The sequence below is a fragment of the Clarias gariepinus genome, chromosome 20 (assembly GCF_024256425.1).
Source record: "Clarias gariepinus isolate MV-2021 ecotype Netherlands chromosome 20, CGAR_prim_01v2, whole genome shotgun sequence".
Taxonomy (NCBI): Eukaryota; Metazoa; Chordata; class Actinopteri; order Siluriformes; family Clariidae; genus Clarias; species Clarias gariepinus.
The window spans coordinates 18,335,891-18,355,051 of record NC_071119.1 but is presented as its reverse complement, the minus strand read 5'-3'; the positions used below and the strand labels follow the sequence as shown (position 1 = coordinate 18,355,051).

Below are 19,161 nucleotides of genomic sequence, written 5' to 3'. Positions count from 1 at the left end.
TTGAAACAGATATTTGGTGGTTAGAGACCTGAGTCAGTGGTTAAAACTTTTGATCATTTAGAAGGTTATGACTGCAAGTCCCACGATGGCCTAAGTATCACTTTGGGGTCCTTGGGTAAGGTTCTTAATTGCTCAGTTGTATCCTTCGTACACGGCTTAGCAGTTTAATGGTTAGCACTGTCACCTTCCACCTCCAGGGTTGGCGGGATGAGTCTTGACTTCACTCTGTGTGCATGGAGAGTGTACAGTATGTTCTTCCTGTGTTTGGGCTACTCTGGTTTCTGAAGTCCAAAGACGTGCAATGTAGGTTAATTGGCGTTTCTAGGTTACCCAAAGTGTACTATAAGTGTAGGACGTAAGAGGTAGGTGGAATAATTTTTAAAATAGCCACTCGCACTACTCGAACGTACCAGTAAATGTAACCACATTTGGTTTTGACTTATGAACCTAATATTAATAGGTCCTGTTTAGGGGGACTGGTGGTCCTGCCATGCAGAAGGCCCAGGTTTGATTTCCATCCAGTGCCCAAACCCCACCCACTGCCCAATCCCAATCCAGAGCCCGGAAAAAAAGAGAGAGGTTTCGTCAGGATGGGCATCCGGCCCAATGGTAAAACCTGTGCCAAGCTTGTACGCGCGGACTGGATGGTCTGCTGCGACGACCCCTTGCCAGGAGCAGCTTGTTTGTTTTGGTTGGATCTTGAAAAAGGTTGGTAGAAAGCTTCATATGGAGTCAGGCTCGAACTCAAAGTGTTCTTTCAGATGGATTTCATAAGCCACACAAAAAAGCGTGGGAGCTGACAAGAAGTGGTCAGATGTGAAGCTCGTGGGATAAACAAAGACAGCAAACAATAAATTTTTCCTCCCTTCCATCATATAAGGAGAGTACAAGTCAAACTGGGACTTTTGACTTTTTAAAACCTCCCTTTATTTCTCCATACAATCCCCTGCTACACTTATCCCAGGGTTTGCTTGGATACCATTAAAGTAGAATGTTTTCTCAGTATGCCGCAGTCATAAACAGACTGCCTGCTTCACATCTGCTGGGAGAGCTGATAACAACAGCATTCACAGGCCTCATCCAGAGCGACTTACAGTTTTCTCATTATACATCTGAGCAGTTGATGGTTAAGGGTCTTGATCAAGTTGTTAAGGGTTTGAACCCATGACCTTCTGAGCCACAGCCCATCACTTTACCCACTAAGCTACCCCTAGACACCTACAACACCACCACGACGATGACCCCAACCATAATCAACAAAGACAAACCATTGGGTTTAGACCTCACCCACCTTACATTTTAAATCCAAATGGATATTTTGAGCGCTGACACGGAAACAGATATAAAAAATGACATTTATCTCCTCATTTATTGCGAAAGTATTCCACATCTACATGTAAAAGTGTGCTCACCTCATGTTGTATCCTAGTGGTATTTCATTTTGAACATTGACATGACAGAGTTAAATGACCTCATATGGAGATCAGTTGATCGTGCTGAGAGGGCGTTCCACCAGGCGCTGCTGGAGTCCATTACACAGCAGCGACGTTTAGATTTTATGACAAAAATGTGTTTGCAGGCCTTACCAATCCCGAAACACATTTCCCTTCTTTCGTTCTTGCCATTCCAAATTATCTTTAGCAACATTGCCATTGACGTCTATTTAAGTTTTTTCTTCTTGTTTTTTTTTTTTGTCCCTGCTTCCGATATCCCCAGCGACGGTGCGGAAAAGCGAGACGGGAATGATGGACAGGTAATGAAGAACAACTCCTCTTCTTTCTCCAAGTTCTCCGACTTCATTTAGTGACCACTGCAGAACAACAAGGGCACGGTGATCCTGTGTGTGTGTGTGTTTGACAGAAATAGAGCCAGAGATATCAAAAGAGATGAATAGACAGCATAAAAACCTAGCAATCCTCCGGCTCCCTCAGCCATTTTCCTTTCGTGTCCCAGTGGACCCAGCCGGCCAGGATCAATTATTAATGCTTCCAAACAGCCATTTCGTTCATAAATTATACACAAAGAAGAAACAAGAGATAGAGGAAGACAGAGAGCGAGAGAGAGAAAGATAGAGAGAGGGAATAAAATTGGAATTGTGTTCTCTGTCATTTCATGAGTAAACATGTAGCATTGCTGAGAAAATGCCTCATCTGAAATTCAAATGTAATTTAAGGCACTTGGGCGTCTTGTTGCTTTTCCTGCCCGTCAGAAAGCATTCGCTACGTGACGCGCCGTATTCGAGGCGTGATGAGTTCGAAAATGAATGCTCTTTATCCTTATCTTCCTGCAATACTCGTTAGTCTGCGTGATGTTCTTTTGTTTCTTGAGGTGTATTTTATTCGGTTGAAAGTCAGGTCTCGCCGGACTGCACCGGCGTCTAATCGCTTGACTTATAAGCGAATAATAAGTGGGAGTTTATTTTGAAAAAATTGTGCCCCACACATGCATGAGTACTTTTTAGCCGAAATATAAATTGGTGGAAAATCATATGTGGCCAAAACACAGTATTGGTGCTAATTTTATTATTATTATTATTATTATTATTATTATTATTATTATTATTTTGTTATGGTATACCTATAAAATAGAAAAGAAAATGTGTGCCAAAGAAGCTATTTCTGAAGTTCATGCTACATGGAAATGACCAGTCTTGCTTCACTAAAAACTTCAACTTCCCAAATTGGAGAGATGAATTTATATGTGCCCCCAAAAAGGGACATTTTTCAGCGTTATACTGTCTCACTTTAAACAATAATAATTAAAAATGCTACTTAATCATATTTCTTTATCAGTATTAATACTAAAATTGGTGTAAGCTTCTGGACACATATGACCTGTAAAAATAGTTGTTTAAATTCTGTGCAAAATTAAGGAAAAAAAAAAACTGTAGTGTCCGTAACCATGTCAACTTCATGTTGCAATATCTTAACAATTTTGCATTTTAGAATAAAACACTTTTTCAGGTTTATGTCTTTTCATGTGAAATCTAAATCAGCCAAGTTTCATTTGAATGACAGTTAAGATTGTTAAAAAAAAATTAATTTAAAAAGAGGAACGGACAGTACAGACATAAAAGCGAATGGAATTGTATTTAGCAAATGTGTTTCTTTTTATCTGATCAAAACATAAACATGATTAACAAAAAGACAAAGCATGGATCAGAAGATGCGAAGCATTAAGTATTATAAAAAATGATTTTATATGATCCTATCCTTTCTCACCTAGGAGACACTTTAGCACCAGTACCACGTTTTGTCCGATTAGGAACTGCATTCCACCTCAATGTCATGCTCTAACTACGGTAGCATGTGGATTATGTACTGTGTGTGTGTTTGTGTGTGTGAGAGAGAGAAGAGAGATGGTGTGGATACAATAGAGCGGTATAAAGGCTAGATAAGGGTATACTCGGTAAAGCTCCTCTCATTTCTTAAACAGTTTTCTGTCCGTCCCGAGAGACTGGTGCTAATCTACAATTAACACATGTGCGAGCTATAATATTTAAGTGTCTTTTTCATTCCCTTGGGACCAGACCAGCCCCGCACCTTTTTCTATCCTGTCTCCTCTCTACCATCTCTCTCTCTCTGAGTCTCTTTCTAAAGAACCCCGGTGTGCCATATTCAGTCCCGCATAACAAAATCTCACGTCAAAGTGAAGTGAGCTCGCGGATACGGAACGGGTAAGACGAGGAGATGAGAAAGACAAGCAAAGAGGCTGAGATGCAAAAGTGTGTGGGGGAGAAGGTGGAGGAGGACGAGCAGGAGGGGGGGGGGGGGTCTGTTCGACTTTATTTACAGAGAGTATCGTCTGTCAAACGGTGAGTGTGTTATGTATCCGCACAAGACGGCTAATTGTGCCGAGACAGCACTTTGTTACACGGGATAGAGTGCAGATTTCAACCTGACATTTCAGTGGCCTTATGAAGGTTGTTTAATCTACTGTTATTGTATTCTAACAGCATCAAACCATACATCACGCTGACAGAGAAATATGGGCCGAGGGAGAGATGAGCTATAAGAGACTGAGAGAGAGAGAGAAAACACAGAGTGAAGGATATACGAAAAGACTGCTGTCTTCTGATCCATTAAGAATCTCCAGCTCTAATTAAAAACATAGAAGAGATCATTTCTGACTGTCTACAATTATCTGTGTGTATACGAAGAGAGACAGAGACAGAAAGAGAGAGAGGGCTGAGCATAAAGCCATGCTGTCAGAATCAATACCAAAGATTGTACCTTATCTATAGTCGTGCTCTATTATCAGCTTCTTCCACAATCGCTTTTCTTTCTTTGTTTAAAGCGGCACAGTGGCACGTCTCATAATTGCAATAACTCTTTCAGGATTTTGCAAAAGTTCTGTACAAACATTCTAGAGGATTACAAACTTATTCACACACTTTAAAACAATAGGAAAGGAAGTAACTGGACAAAGTGAGAATTAAAAAATTGGTTTGGATACATTTTTGGAAAGGTCTTGAGCGATCCTTTACGTCTTCTACATACTGTATATTGAATGCAAAGAGCCAGAATGTCTTGCACTGTAGTATTAACGATCGGTTCCTCCAGGGTTCCTGAAGGACTACTTTGGCTCTCATTTTCATTTCCAGTACCTGAGCAATTTCAAAGGGATGTTTTTTGTTTGTTAAGACACAGTGACCTACTGTATGAAGCATTCAATGGTAAAACCATCTAACTTAATGTGTACACCAGTGAGAAACAGGTGCAGATGATTACAGATGATCAGGCTGGTGATTACTGCAGTAATGCTGAATGCTGAGTGGTTGGAACAGACGAGAGGGGAAATGAGGTTGCTGCTGAGGTGGTTACTGTACATAAACTATCAATTTTTAAATAGAAACCTTTTAGAAACTTTACACAGCTTGTCACAGTAAAAGATTTTTGTTCGGATGAAAATTCAGTGTGAGGAATAAACATGATCTCGGTGATGCTACTCATGGCATGGTTGGTGCTGCCAGCAAGGTTGGTTTAAATGTTTTAGAAACTACTGATCTCCCAGGATTTTAAAAGGTTTAAGCAAATTTGTGAAGGAAAACGAACAAAACACACAAAAACCATTTGGTAAGCACCGATTCTGTGGGCGGAAATGCCTTGTTTATGAAAGAGTTCAGAGAAAAATGTGCAGAATGGATGAAACGTAGAGGAAATCTATGGTAACCTATTTAAATAGCCGCTCTTTAGGAGAACTGTGCTGAATGGAAATGCATCTCGAAATGTTTTGCCATGGCATGAAATTCACTTCATTACCACCAAATCAATTAAATCTTAGAGAAAGCGGTTTGTTGATTGGATGGACAGGTATTCATTTAATTTTGTGAACCTTTAAATACCATGAAGTACAATAAAGTCTACAATCCCTTCCAATGTATTGTAATAGAGCGAACTGTTTTTATTGGTTGTTAGATTTTAAAACTGTCAGCCTTTACTCTCCAATCTGCCAGCTGATAGAAAGAATACCATCCTGTGGGCAACACCCACAGCATACAGCTTCACTGGAAAGATGGTTGCAAACATTTGTTGCTTAGATTTGAACGTTCTACCTATCGACATCATTAGGCACTGGTGGCTCAGTGTTCGGTGTTTAGCCTGCCATGCGGAAGACGCGGGCTCGCTTCCCAACCAGTGAAACCCCCCAGCCACTAGACAGTGCCGGTCCAAGCCCGGATAAAATGAGAGGGTTGCGTCAGAAAGGGCATCCGGCGTAAAACATGTGCCAAGTTGTTATGTGGACCGGATATTACACTGTGTTGACCCCTTGCCAGGAGCAGCTGAAAGACCAACAACCAATCGACATCATTGCCATTTTTAGCAAACATGGATTGTGTGGCTGGTTTGTCCAGGGGTTCTTGTAAAAATCGATAGCTCCAGAAATTTCACGGCGTTTCAATAATCTATTTATTTGTATAGGATCAATCATCTGTTGATGTCATTTTTGTCTCCAGAAAGGTTAACTAGTCCTGCCGGGATTCTTTCACTTTGGACCTCCTTATGGTATTTTATAATGTCTGACAATATTGACAATTAATCAATTAGGCATATAAATCCAAGATTTATAATCCAACAATAACCATGATTGAGCATTTATTATGAATGAATAAATCAATTAATAAGTGTCTCCAAACGCCGTACCCAATATGCTCTGATATTAATGAATGTGGCCTGCTATTGAAAGCTAAATAAATAAATAAACCAATAAATAAATGAACAAACAATTGAATAAATACATTTTAACACACCTGTAGAAACATGCATGTAGATCAAAAATACAACTGAATTAAATTAATCTGAATTAAAATTATAAAAACTTAGTTCACAAAAGAGTGCCAGAGTGGCTTAATGGTTAGCATTGTTGCCTTGCAGGGTGCCTTGGGGTCATGGAGTTTGCATGTTCTCCCCGTGCTTGGTGGGTTTCCTCCCACAGTCCAAAGACATGCCAACTGGCGTTCCCGAGTCACCTGCAGTGTGTGTGTGTGTGTGTGTGTGTGTGTCTGTGGTCTGCTATGAGATTTATACTTAGTTTTAAGTTCGATGTAGTATTCAAGATGTCCTATACCATTCTGTACATCTGATTTACTGGGTGCAAATAACTCTGCAGGAACAAACCAAAACAGCTAGCCTTAAAAACATCAATCAGGATCCATACAGTGGGTGTGTTACATGACCTCTGACTGGTGTGATGCTTCTCGCAGCTTTGTTTCGTCCATCTCCACCACACTGCCAATGTTCCTGGTCCTGGCCTACATGTACACAGTGTGCGAGATCATCAAGGGTCTGGTTCTGGAAAAGGAGCTCCGGCTGAAGGAGGTTCTCCGAGTGGTGGGCGTGAATAATGGAGCGCTATGGTTCGCCTGGTTCACTGAGAACATGGTTCTGCTAACGGTGCCGTGTGCACTGATTAGCATATTGCTAAAGGTCAGTGCGGCCGATCGACAAATGAATCAAAACCAAATCAAAACGAATCAATTATTAATCAAAGAATCAGTTGATTAAGCAGCATTACCCACAGAGCCTTGGTGCTAGCGCTATACTAAACCATAGGTATATATAGCTATATATGCAGCCCTAAAATACATTAAAAAAAAATAACGAATCAACTCCTCAGTCAAAGGAGGCTTAATGAAATTCAGCACATTTGCATTGTTTGAGCGCTAAGAGGGGGAAAAAAACGGTAATTAAAAAAGCCCCTGCTTTTTAATATCACTGGGGAGAGTATTAGGTGTTCAGGTTGAGTGGTCCTCCATTCATGAAGTGGCTGCGCTTTGTGGGTTTGTCGCTCTTGCTCCGAGAGCAAATAATTACAGAAACATCAACGGACAATTCCAGAATGAGAACCTGAACTTTGATTCCTGAATTGTTTGATTTATGTTAATTGATGGTGCATGGTATTAACATTTGATTTGGGGTTCGTTCTTTCAGCGGGACAGCATGTGCCCTAGCGTCCATACAAGATACTGTAGAGTTCGGTGTTCTGAGCTCATTTTTGCGTCCTCTCTCTAACACATTATCTTGTTGTTTCCCAAATCGCCTCGAGTCATCCGGACTGTATATGAGGACGGATCTCTTCACGGTCTGACATCGCGGCACTATTTCATTCCCCTCCGCAGAGGGCATCCTCATTCCTCTCTTCCATTAAAAGAACGGTTTAATGAATTATTAGGAGTCGAATTGAAGACCTCTGTAATGCCGCCAGAATAGAATAAAGAGACGGTTCGCTCGTTCAGACGGCTAAATCAATTCTGCGCAGTTTAATTGGAGAAAGCTGTAGTAAATATCATTCATATCGCAGCAGTGGGAGGAATGATAATGCGCCCATCAGTATGATGGCCTAGCCAGCCAATCAGCCATTTATTAACGTTAATCAGACTAAATTGAGTTAGTGTGCTGCCTCTTAAGTGGTGTGTGTGTGTGTGTGTGTGTGTGTGTGATGGTTGGGGGTGGGGGGTTATTATAAACTAGCTTTAAATGAGAATTTCATGCTGATTTGAAGTGTGTTAATGTTGTCTGGGTGGAAGTGATGGCTTCCACTACAGCGTGTTCTCTCTATAAATGTGTATGTGTACTTTCATTTTGCACTCTCTTTTTGGGGGCAATTAAGTTGCAATCAGCCAGTCATGTGGTACAGGAGTTATGCATAACATCATGCAGAACCTTACAGGTCTCATACAGTATTAGAATGGAAAAACAAATTTGGGATGGGTGTGGAAAGAGTGGCGCCATGGTGGCTTAACAAAAAAAGACTTGCAGATTGGCGTTCCCAAATTGGCTGTAGTGTGGATGCCTGATAGTCCTACCACAGTCTTACAAATAGGAATAAATACAGTGGTTACCATTGGCCTCAATGGTCCCTAGTTAGACTACAGAGGTTCCTAGATGGATGGTTGGATGAATGGTAGAAAGAGTAGAATGGCCAGACAGGCTTGAGCTGACTCAACGATTGACTGGTTGTCTTGTCTTAAACCCTTGTCTTGTATCTGCCCCTTTTTTTAATGCATCATACTTCTGACACATGATTGGCTGACAGATTGATTGCATGAACAAACACTGGGACACCAAACATTGCGCAGTTTTAAGTGAACAATCCAAGACAATCTCTTTAACTCTTTGTTTTGTGGTACCTGTCTGAGATTCTTCACCAATAAATCCTCTCGTGTGCCCTGCTGAGAGGACATTTCTCAAGGTCTTTGCTTTCAGAACGACCTCCATGGGTGGTACAAATTTTGGCAATACAGCTCTGCACATCCTGTGCTATTCACTTCCTTCTTTTGTCATTTCAGTCTCATTCAAAAACCCATCTTTTTGGTGATATTAGATGGGACGGGAGGGAAAAAAAATCTTCACGATGAAACTATTACGGGAGAGCAGTGCATTTTATTATTCATACTGTTCATGCTGTGTTTTCTCTCAATCCAAAGCATGATACATAGAAAACTGTAGCGCTTTCTTTTCTTGCACTTAAATAGGCTTAGTTTATTTACTCTTTATTTTCTTTAGTGGCATTTTGGGGGAAAAAATAGAATGAAAAAATGCATAGTGTTTCTTGATTATATTAGTCTAAATAAAGATGAATCCTGGGCTTATTCTACTGTATGTATGTTTTTTATGTATTTATTCATTTATTTTTTTTATAAATGTTGGAGGTCTTGTTATGTACATGTGAGAAAAATAACATGAGGGTGAGTCAAAAGTTATCCGCACTGCGGTTATATTTAAAACTTCGGTCTTATTAGCGCTTTCTTTTCAAGGATATTGTCTCCTCAGTCACTGCTGTGCAGGTGTTACATCAGTTCATTTGTAACTGCGGTGCAAGCAAAACCATACTCCCTTCTTGTTATTCAAATGGAGGAAGAGCAGCGTGCAGTGATTTGTTTTATGCGTTCTAAGGGTGTACCTGGTGCTAAAACAACTCACGGAGAAGCATAAACAGGACCTTTCAGATCTGTGCAAACATAATTCGCCAGGCCTTAAACATTTTTTTTAATAAGAGAATATGAACGCTTGTTCGCAGATGGACAAAGTGTATTATAAAAAAAGTGCGGATAATTTTCGACTCGCCCTACAATGTAATTTGATGTAATTTTGACATAAATAATCTGATGGGGAATCGGATGCTACGGTGTTCATGGGCATATGTGTATAAATACCTTGTCTTCTAATGTATGTTGAATAATGCATGATCTTTCTTATCTGATCTCTGTTCCATTGATTTTCTTGGCGAACCATTGAGGAAGAAATTTGAGTTGGGTTCTACATGACCGATTGGGACTGGGGAAGATCAGATCAGGATGCAAGTGGTGGTCTGCTTGTTCCATCTGTCATTCATAAGTTCAGAAAAAATATATAAGTACCGAAGCTTCTTTTTCACCAAAGTGAACGATATGCTACAGTAGTTTATGTCTGGTGCTTCAGAGCTAGTTCAAATGCTAACGTCCTAAAGACAGGCTTTGTTTTTCCATGGGCTAGAGAGTCACGCCATAAGGTCACTGTACTGTACTGTACATGACCGTGTACGTCTCCACTTTTCCAGCAATGTTAGCATCAATGCTTGCAGCAATGCTAGTGGCAAAGATAGCACTAGTGGAAATGCAATGCTGGCGGCAATGCAAGGGGTTAAAAATGCTAGCAGCAAGCACAACAACAACAAAAGTGGTTTTGCGAGCAGTTTTTCTGGCTTTATGATTATGAGAAAAGTTGCATATTTTATAAGTCCATTTTAAAAGATGACAATCACTAACTTTTAGTTGGACATGATAATCCCTTCCCTCGCCCTGTCATAAGTGGTTCTTGGTTCTGGCAAAGCGTTGGCAAGTGTTGTTGCTGCCATGGAACCAGTTTTTCTGATTGAGAGCCAGTGATTTTTTGAAAACTAAGAACTTATTGTTTCAAATTGGGCCCTGGTTCCGAACTACCCCTCAAACCGCCTTGATGGAAAAGAGGTACAAGATAGCTAAGTAAAAGGAATAAAAAGATCCAGATCCACTATCATGAATAAAACGTTGCTAGGGATTTGCTCACATTGAGTTGATAACTCCCGACAACTGGACCTCTTGCAGGAACACTGAAAAGAGAGTTGCATAGAATTGCACCTATTCTAGGCAAATAGGACATCAATCATCAAAGACCTTTCAGTTTAATAATACCCTGGCTATACCATAAACAAACCCACGGAGAACAAGCATTAGCATGGGCTGAGACCTGAAATTCTTAGTGAACAAGTTTTAGCACTAGTGTATGTAGTTTACTGTGCTGATGGTACAATGTATGCTCTTAGCTTGGATTTATGCTAGTTTTTCATCAGTTATGCTGGTTCACCAGCTGAACCAGCACCAGGCCAGCTCTAACCAGCAAGACCAATGCTGGTATTAAGGTTTCCTCAGCGTAGATATGCTAGTTTTCCATCAATTATGCTGGTTTACCAGCTAAACCAGCACCAGACCAGGACTAACCAGTATCAACCAGCATATAAATCATGCTGGTCTATGCTGAATGTTTCAGCAAGATTAGTCAAGGTGTGGTTACAGTGTTACTAGAACCTAGCATGGACCTATTCAAATAAGGTTAGGGTTCTTGCAAGTACTGTACTATTAGCAGTTGTATTAGAATGTACTCCACTAGTATTTGTAGTAAGGCATTTATACAGTATGAATTTCTGTGTTTGTATAGGTTCCTCCGCTCATTATCACGCTCCTTGCCCATGTACATGACATTAGCATGGATCTACTCTGTAGCGCTCATAGTGAAAGGGGTGGTGCATGAAAAGGAAGCCCGTCTAAAGGAGACGATTCGAACGATGGGCCTGAAGTACAGCATCTACTGGCTGAGCTGGAGCATTAGCAGCTTCATCCCTCTCTGCATCAGTGCCTTCCTTCTCACAGCCATCCTCAAGGTGATTAGCGCTAATTCGCTCTGATTTAACGGCAGCCATTTTGACAACACTGGAGAACTGTGATTCAAAGCAACTCATTGTGTCAAACATTTAAGAGGGAACGATTCGATCTGGAAGTAAAGCGAAGTTTCTTTTTGATTGTTTTTTAGCCTCAACAATGGAGCGTATTAGTATTTCCAACAATATGCTCAGGGTTAAGGTTTTTCCCAACAGGCTAAATCAAGCACCTGTTCCAGGGTCAGACGGGTTAGCCGCAGCTCATATGAAGCACGCTGACCTTCGGAGGGGCCAGGTGTTTTGGGGTCAGTTTGCCGAAAGGCCCGTAGCAGCACAGCTCCAGTGTTGGAAGATGGCCGTGTGGCTCTGTAATGTGGAGGTTAATCATCTGAAGCAGCAGGCGTGAGCATACGAGAGCTGCGGCTCCGTGACCCGCTGATAATTCTCAGCTTCAGACGCACTCTTGCAAGCTGTTCACACCCTCCCTTCCACAGCCACAATGCCAAGGTCTTGTCTAATCATCTCAAATGAGTGTTTTTTAATCAAAACCCCCTTGCTCTCCCCCCCTGCTTTCCTGTTCTCATCGCCGTGTTATTTTTCAGCACCCACGCATTAGCAATCAGTTGCTTTTGTGTGTCGCGCTTGTGAGTCCCCGGTGGCATGTCGTTGCATCTTTTTTCTAATTGTGACATGCTGAGAAAGCCTTATCGTCTATGTCAGCTGATGTGGGCTCAACAAGCGTATACTTTCATTAGCAACCATGCACACTTTCCAGTATGAATGATTGTATCTCAGGTTGTCAAAGGATGTTCAGAGGCTCTGACACTGGCTTTCACATCCTTCATGGATTCAATGCCTGAATAAAGGCATACGTGTGAATATGTATATAGTATGTTCTTTTTTGCCTTTCTATATCCATCTCTCTGTTTTAGTTCGGGAAGGTTTTGACATATAGCGACCCCTCTGTGATCTTCGTGTTCCTGCTGGTGTTTTGCATAGCCACAGTCATGCAGTGCTTCTTCATCAGTGTCTTTTTCTCACGAGCAAATCTGGCTGCTGCCTGCGGTGGACTTATCTACTTCCTCCTCTACCTGCCCCATGTGCTCTGTTACGCCTGGAGAGACGTCATGACCTTCAAAATCAAGCTCGCCACGGTGAGTCTATGTGCTAGTGAGTTCACTAATCCCACACTTACCAGTGTTGTTGCTATGGTAATAACTCACATGCTAATGGGATAGAGGTGTGTATCCTGTATTCATATTTAAAAAGTCACTGATGTCATCTATAGTTTGTCTTTAATGATCATTATATCCAAGGTATATTCCACTATTATTTAGATTTATCTTAATAACGTCTTACAAATCATATCAAATATTCTCTAATTAGAATATAAGTTGTTAAATGTTCAAAAGATAAACGAAGCCGAAGAAAACTCAATATGAAAGGCAAACATAACTAAATAATGCAATAATGCAATTTTCAGACGAACTTTAGAAGTAAAATTATTGTCCGCAGGGACACATGGTTGTCTATGACAAAAATTTATATTGAAATGAGCTATACTGTATATTCTACTTTAAGAGCTATTACTAGTATTGGTTTATGGAAGTACAAGGGACGTTCAAGTCAAACCAGGAAATTTATTGTAAATGAAGTCATTAAAGCGACACGGTGGCTTAGTGGTTAGCACTGTGCCCCGCACCTTCAGGCTCCAGGTTCGATTTCCAATTTTTCTCGGGTCTGTGCGCATGGATTTTGAATGTTCTCTCAGTGCTTGGTGGGTTTCCTCCTTGCATTCCAGTTTCCTCCCACAGTCCAAGGAAATGCAAATTAGCCTTAATGGTATTTCCCCGTAGTGTTTGAATGTTGGCTGGAGGTCCTAACACGGACGTCAAATGGGAATAAATACAATGGTCACCATTGGCTACCATCAAATGTCCCTAGTTGGTCTACAGAAGTCCCTAGATGAATGGAAGGATGGAACTCATAAAACTGATTGACATTTAATGAAGACTCACTGTAAGACTCTTAACCACAGTAAAAACATACTGATAAAAAGGTGGCTTGGACACACATTTAGTGAGTGGAATGCCTGATCGTTGAAAATCAATGGATTGACTTGTTGCCAACTTTGCAGAAAGGATGGGTCTGTCTATAGGAACTGTATACACAATCATTTACCAACACCACTTATTGCCACTGACCTCACTTCAAGTGATTTCCAAATAATTGCAGTGTTGAAGGAGTTCCTGGGAGGCCAGCGTTTCAGAGAAAACATTCCACCTTGATGGAATCCATGCACTAGAAACACTGGGATGAGTATTATTGTAGCAGAGTTTTACTGTATATAGAGAAATAAGTGGAGTTTTTACTCTTGTACTGTAAGTGTGTTCTATTAACCTGCACCATCAAAATGTCCTGATTTGACTTGAACACCCCTGGTGTCTACATATGTAGTTTAAATCTATATGTATTTAAAATTGACTATCGAATTTAAAATTCAATCAAACTTCTTAATTCATTCATTTTTTTATTTTATCCTGGTCTGGGTTAAAAGGATTGTGGATTCGGAATATATATATATATATATATTAAATGATCAATGCTTATAAGGCAGGAACACACCCTTAATGGGACACCGGTCTCTAAGTAATATTATAAAACTTACTTATGTGAGTACAACTAAAAACTAAACCCTAAATGATAATAAATAATAAAAAAAACCTTCAGCTATTAGTAATTGTTGCTTTGGGAGTTATGTTCTAGGTTAAATGCAACATTTGCTACCAAATGGTTTGAAGCTCCTCTTGAAAGATAGGCAATGTCAATTCGGTGAGACATAAATCAATGATGTAATGTAATACAGATTTGGATAGAAAATGAGGCACGTTTTGTTGCACACACATTCCTCCCGGAAGAATCTCCGCATTCGGAATGAAACGATAAGGAAAAAGCAGAGCCATGCGTTCCGTCTGATGTCATGAAAAACGTGCACACACATCAGAGTGCGGGACGTTGTGTGTTTTGTACGCATGGTCGGCGTAGCGGCTATGGCGCCGAATCAAGAGTAATAGGCGGGCGCTTTGGCCTTTCAGGTGGAGAGCAGTAATAAATGGTGCGTAGTGGCTTCGCTCTCGATTCGCCTCGTCCAAGTGACCTTTAGCTCACGTCCTGCTTATTCATCCTGTGTGGTGTCTTTTAGATCGAGGGAGGAGGGAACGAGAAAGAGAGCGTTTTAATCTTCATCACTGCATGCCTGCAGACAGAGAAAACACGGTGTGTGTGTGTGTGTGTATATGTGTGTGTGTGTATGTGTGTGTTAGTCAGGGCTCGGTGCAGTCGGAAGATCCTCATTGTGTCGGATTAAGACTGACACATCAGCCTCGTTATGGCTGCATAGATTTATCGTTGTGTTGTCTAATGATGCTGTGTGTATTTCAGCCCATAGCTGCAGGGTGTGTGTGTGTCTGTGTGTGTCTGTGTGTTAATTGTATGGCATCCCAATTGTATTGTATTCCTTTGTTTTCATTGGTCAGAAATGGTGCATCCCATTCGCTCTGTCTCTATGTGCATGTGCCTGAGTGTGTGTGTGTGTGTGTGTGTGTGTGTGTGTGTGTGTGTGTGTGCGATTGGGAAGGACATTTATGTGACTCCGCCTGAAGCTCTCTGTGTTAATGATAGCGCCTTTCTTTTGACAGGAAGCGTCAGTGAGTGAGTCATTGTGCCTCTGAATAAGAGAAAAATACACTGTCCGTATCATTCTGGGCATGTGTCATGACTGTGTGTGTGTGTGTGTGTGTGAGAGAGAAAGAGAGAGAGAAAGAGAAAGAGCGAGAGAGAGAGAGAGAGAACAATGAGAGGCGACAAGAATTATAAATAAGTGCCAGAAGATACATGTCAACTTTAACAATCAGCCTCATTTATCAAACTTGATATAAAGAAATTTATCCGTAAAATTGTTTACACAATAAAACACAGCTCTCATGAAAATCCAGTTAAGTTTGGAAAATTCGTACGTGAGCTCCGCGGTTTGTTTATATATTTGCGCTAATGAAAAGCTCAGATGATCTGCTGAATTGTATAATTGATGATCAAACCTGCAGCACTGTATGTACAGAAAACACTCGCAGGTCGTCTGATTCAGCTGCACGTCTGACTTCCTTCAGAGTTTGTTTGGAAAAATCATTCTTACACAGCGGAGAGGTTGTTGATCTGGAGAACTCATGCTAGCCGCTAGTGATTAACCATGCTGTTTATTGAGTTTCTCTGAGGTTTTTGTATTTGGAGTTTCATTCACCTCATGTGTGTGTCTCTCTCTCTCTCCCTACACTCTGTTATGGGTTTTAGCTAGCGTCCCGAAGCTACCCGGGTTCTGCTCGACACAGGGGCTAAGCTAGCTGCATTTATTAGCCTCAGGAGTCACATACCGCTCTCACATCAGTCACGGGAGTCTGTTACAGCAGCTCATGCTAACGGAAGGAGTAGGTAGCGTTGTGCGTGAACTCACAGAAAAAATGTGGCTGGTATCACATGGCTCAGAGGAAACATGTGACTGTCTGGGAGATTGACTGGTAGTTGTACAGTAGCCTTGATAGGGGAGTGTCCTAATAACAGGTGGGTATTGGACACAACTAAATTGGGTAGAAAATAGAAAACCGGGAAAAATCCCCTAAAATAAATGTATATGTTTACAATTATGATGAAGCTGTTTACAAATCAAAACCTGCTTTCTCACCATGTTTACATAAATACAGTACAAGATGGCTGCCATATTATGCAATCCCAGCGCAAATAGTGGTAGCCGTGGTCGCTCCATGACAGTGTACTGTATTTGCGAGTAACTAAAAATGTAAGTAAGTAATAAAACTTACAACAGAGCTTTCTTAAATGATCTACAAGACGTACAGCATGAAGAAAGCTAGTCAACACGTTTATCTAATATGGTTGAATTTCTCACTGATTTGCACAAATAAAGAGCAGCGTGAGTTTTTTTTTTTTGGTCTGAGGGTCTACCTGGGGCCAAAACAATTTACAGAAGAGCGTAAACAGATGCATTTGAACATCTGCAAACAAAATAAACCGATACGCTAAGCAAGGTAAAACATTCCTAAAGAGAAATATTACTGATGACGAGATATGGATCCATCACTACGAGTCTGAAAGAAACGCGGTATGGATTTTTAATTCACCAAAAGTTCAAAAGTCAACCAACAGCTGGAAAACTCATCAATGCATACACGTTACAGAGATTCTCATGGGACAGTTTTTAAGTATTATTAGGATAAAGGATCAACAGTCAACAGTGCTTGTTACAGTGAGATGCCTATCGAAGAGCCGAAGCCTGAACTTTGAATTAAACGCAGAGGTCCGCTATCCAAACGCTTTCCAAACTTGTCCAAAAGGCATCCTCTCTATAGTCCTGGTCTTGCTCCATCAGACTTTCACCTGTTTGGTACCCTGAAAGCAGCCCTACGATGACGAAGATTCACTTCTGATGAACAGCAGTGCATTCATACATTTTTAAAGGGGGCAAATATGAAAGCTATTTTACAGGTGGACAAAGTGTTTTAAAAAAAAAGCAAGAAGATTATGTCAAAAAAATTATGTATTTGTCTTTTCTAAAAGTTTATTAAGTGCGGAAAATTTTCGACTCACCCTCATATAAAAAAAATGTTTTTCATACATTGTTAGAATGGTTGAAAGGGTAAGGTCCATGAAAAAAAAAAACACACATTAATAAATATGAACACTTTATCAGTGTTAATATTTTCATTCTTACTGTAGCAACTGCCTTTGTCAAAATCCAACTAATGTTCTAGCTGAGACCAATTATGAAGTGAAGTTGTACAAACTAGGTTTAACTGTGTATTAAGCGGAAACAGATACAGGAATTGCGACTCGGAGCACTAAACAGGATACAGGAACATACAGTACAGCTTGTCTGCCCCTGGCTGAGTGCCACCAAGCCTATCAATCAAAGCTACACAAAATGAACGAGGCTAAGTAAAAATGTCCTACACATATCACATTTCAAGTAGCAGTGCATCTGTATTATATAAAATGTAGAGTCAGCTCATAAAAAGAGTGCTGAATCATAATCACACGCAATCACCTTAGTTCCAGACTGGATTACTCATACGCTGTGCTTTATTCTTCTCAGTTTCCGAAAGGAGAGTGCTTCATATAAAGGAATGCCTTCCTGTTGAGGGCGAGGCGTAGAAATGCCATTGTTTTCATATGATATTCACAAAACTGCATTTGGATGAGGGGGATCATTTACATTTATATTAATGACAGTCAAGGGACCACGTCTCCTTGGGGAGAGTCGGAGAGAGCTCGGAACACCGCTGGCATGCCAAACACAATTACACACCTGCCCGCTGTGTGTGTGTGTGTGTGTCTGAGAATTAGAGAGATCTAGGTCGTCATAAGGTGATTTCATTTATTTTTCCATAACTGGTTATACCATATGTATGTATAATGTGTGTTTGTGACAGCTTTGCCCTTGGAGAGTCAGATAGATTAGCTATCTAAAATGTTGAAAAGTTTAAATAAATAAATATTGAAGTGTCACATGTACCTAACAGCACAATAGACTTATTATTATTATTATTATTTTTACAAATTGGGGCCAGTGCGCAGGGTCAGCACCCCTGGAGCAGGTCGAGTTAATGACATTCCTTAAGGGCCCAACAGTAGAAGCCTGCCATTGCTGGAGCTCGAACCCCTGACCATCCGATCAATACCACTGTAGCCCACAGCTTTAATCGATTGAGCCGCCACTGCCCCTTAATTGTGACTTAATTGCTGCTATATCGTCCGCATACTGTATGTGTATGTTTGTGCAGAGCCTGTTGTCATGTGTGGCGTTCGGGTATGGCTGTGAGAATTTTGCACGGTATGAGGAACAAGGCATTGGCATTCAGTGGAAGAACATCATGCTCAGCTCTCAGGATGACGACTCTTACACCTTCTTCATCTCTATCATCATGATGCTGGTTGACGCTTTGCTCTACTGGTTACTCACATGGTACATTGAAAACGTCTTCCCAGGTAAACATACCTTGACTACAGACTCCTTGATTTCATACCCTTTATAGCACTGTATATACTACTATACTATAACGCCACTCTATTTCTTAAATTCCAGGGCAGTATGGAGTTCCCAAGCCTTGGTATTTCCCTTTTACCTCCTCATACTGGTGTGGGACTCCAGCAGGGGCGGACATGGATCCTCTTGATGCATTAGAGGAGCAAAATGGTACACAAACTATACACACATACTGTATAAAAATATACACATCATTTAAATGCCCTGTTGAGGCTGAGTTGGTAAACATGAGCAAAGGGGTGTAGTTGTGTGTCACATAAGGATAGACTCCAGATCCTTCTATGGATATTAAAAAGATGAATGGGTGTGTGTTACAGGATACCTGGAAAAACCTCCAGCTAGTCTAAAAGCAGGTGTGTCTATAAGGAACCTGGTGAAGGTGTATAAAACAGGAAAGAAACTGGCTGTGGATAAACTCAGTCTGGACTTCTACCAGGACCAGATCACGTCATTCTTGGGACACAATGGTGCAGGAAAAACCACTACTATGTGAGTCATAAAACTTACACACAGGCTTACTTTTAAAGTATATTGGACTTACAGTATATTGTGCTTAAACTATATTGGTTGTTTAGGGATCCCGCATTATTTCTGAGAACACTTGACCCCAGTCTGGTTCATTTTGGTCAGTGAGAAGACAATCGTTCCATGCTCGG

At 40.8% G+C, this 19,161-nt stretch overlaps 1 protein-coding gene across 3 annotated transcripts in view; it reads left to right on the top strand.

The window, feature by feature from the left end:
* Positions 1-19,161, top strand: part of LOC128508408 (phospholipid-transporting ATPase ABCA1) — a 171,701-nt gene that overhangs the window by 80,821 nt on the left and 71,719 nt on the right. For 2 of the 3 annotated variants that reach the window (XM_053479743.1, XM_053479742.1), the window contains exons 15-19: positions 11,175-11,397; positions 12,327-12,548; positions 18,243-18,447; positions 18,545-18,655; positions 18,823-18,994. In XM_053479743.1, the coding sequence (XP_053335718.1) occupies positions 11,175-11,397; positions 12,327-12,548; positions 18,243-18,447; positions 18,545-18,655; positions 18,823-18,994 (933 nt within the window). Of the gene's footprint in view, positions 1-6,703; positions 6,927-11,174; positions 11,398-12,326; positions 12,549-18,242; positions 18,448-18,544; positions 18,656-18,822; positions 18,995-19,161 lie in introns of all 3 variants that reach the window. The other variant, XM_053479741.1, reaches the window with a different exon arrangement.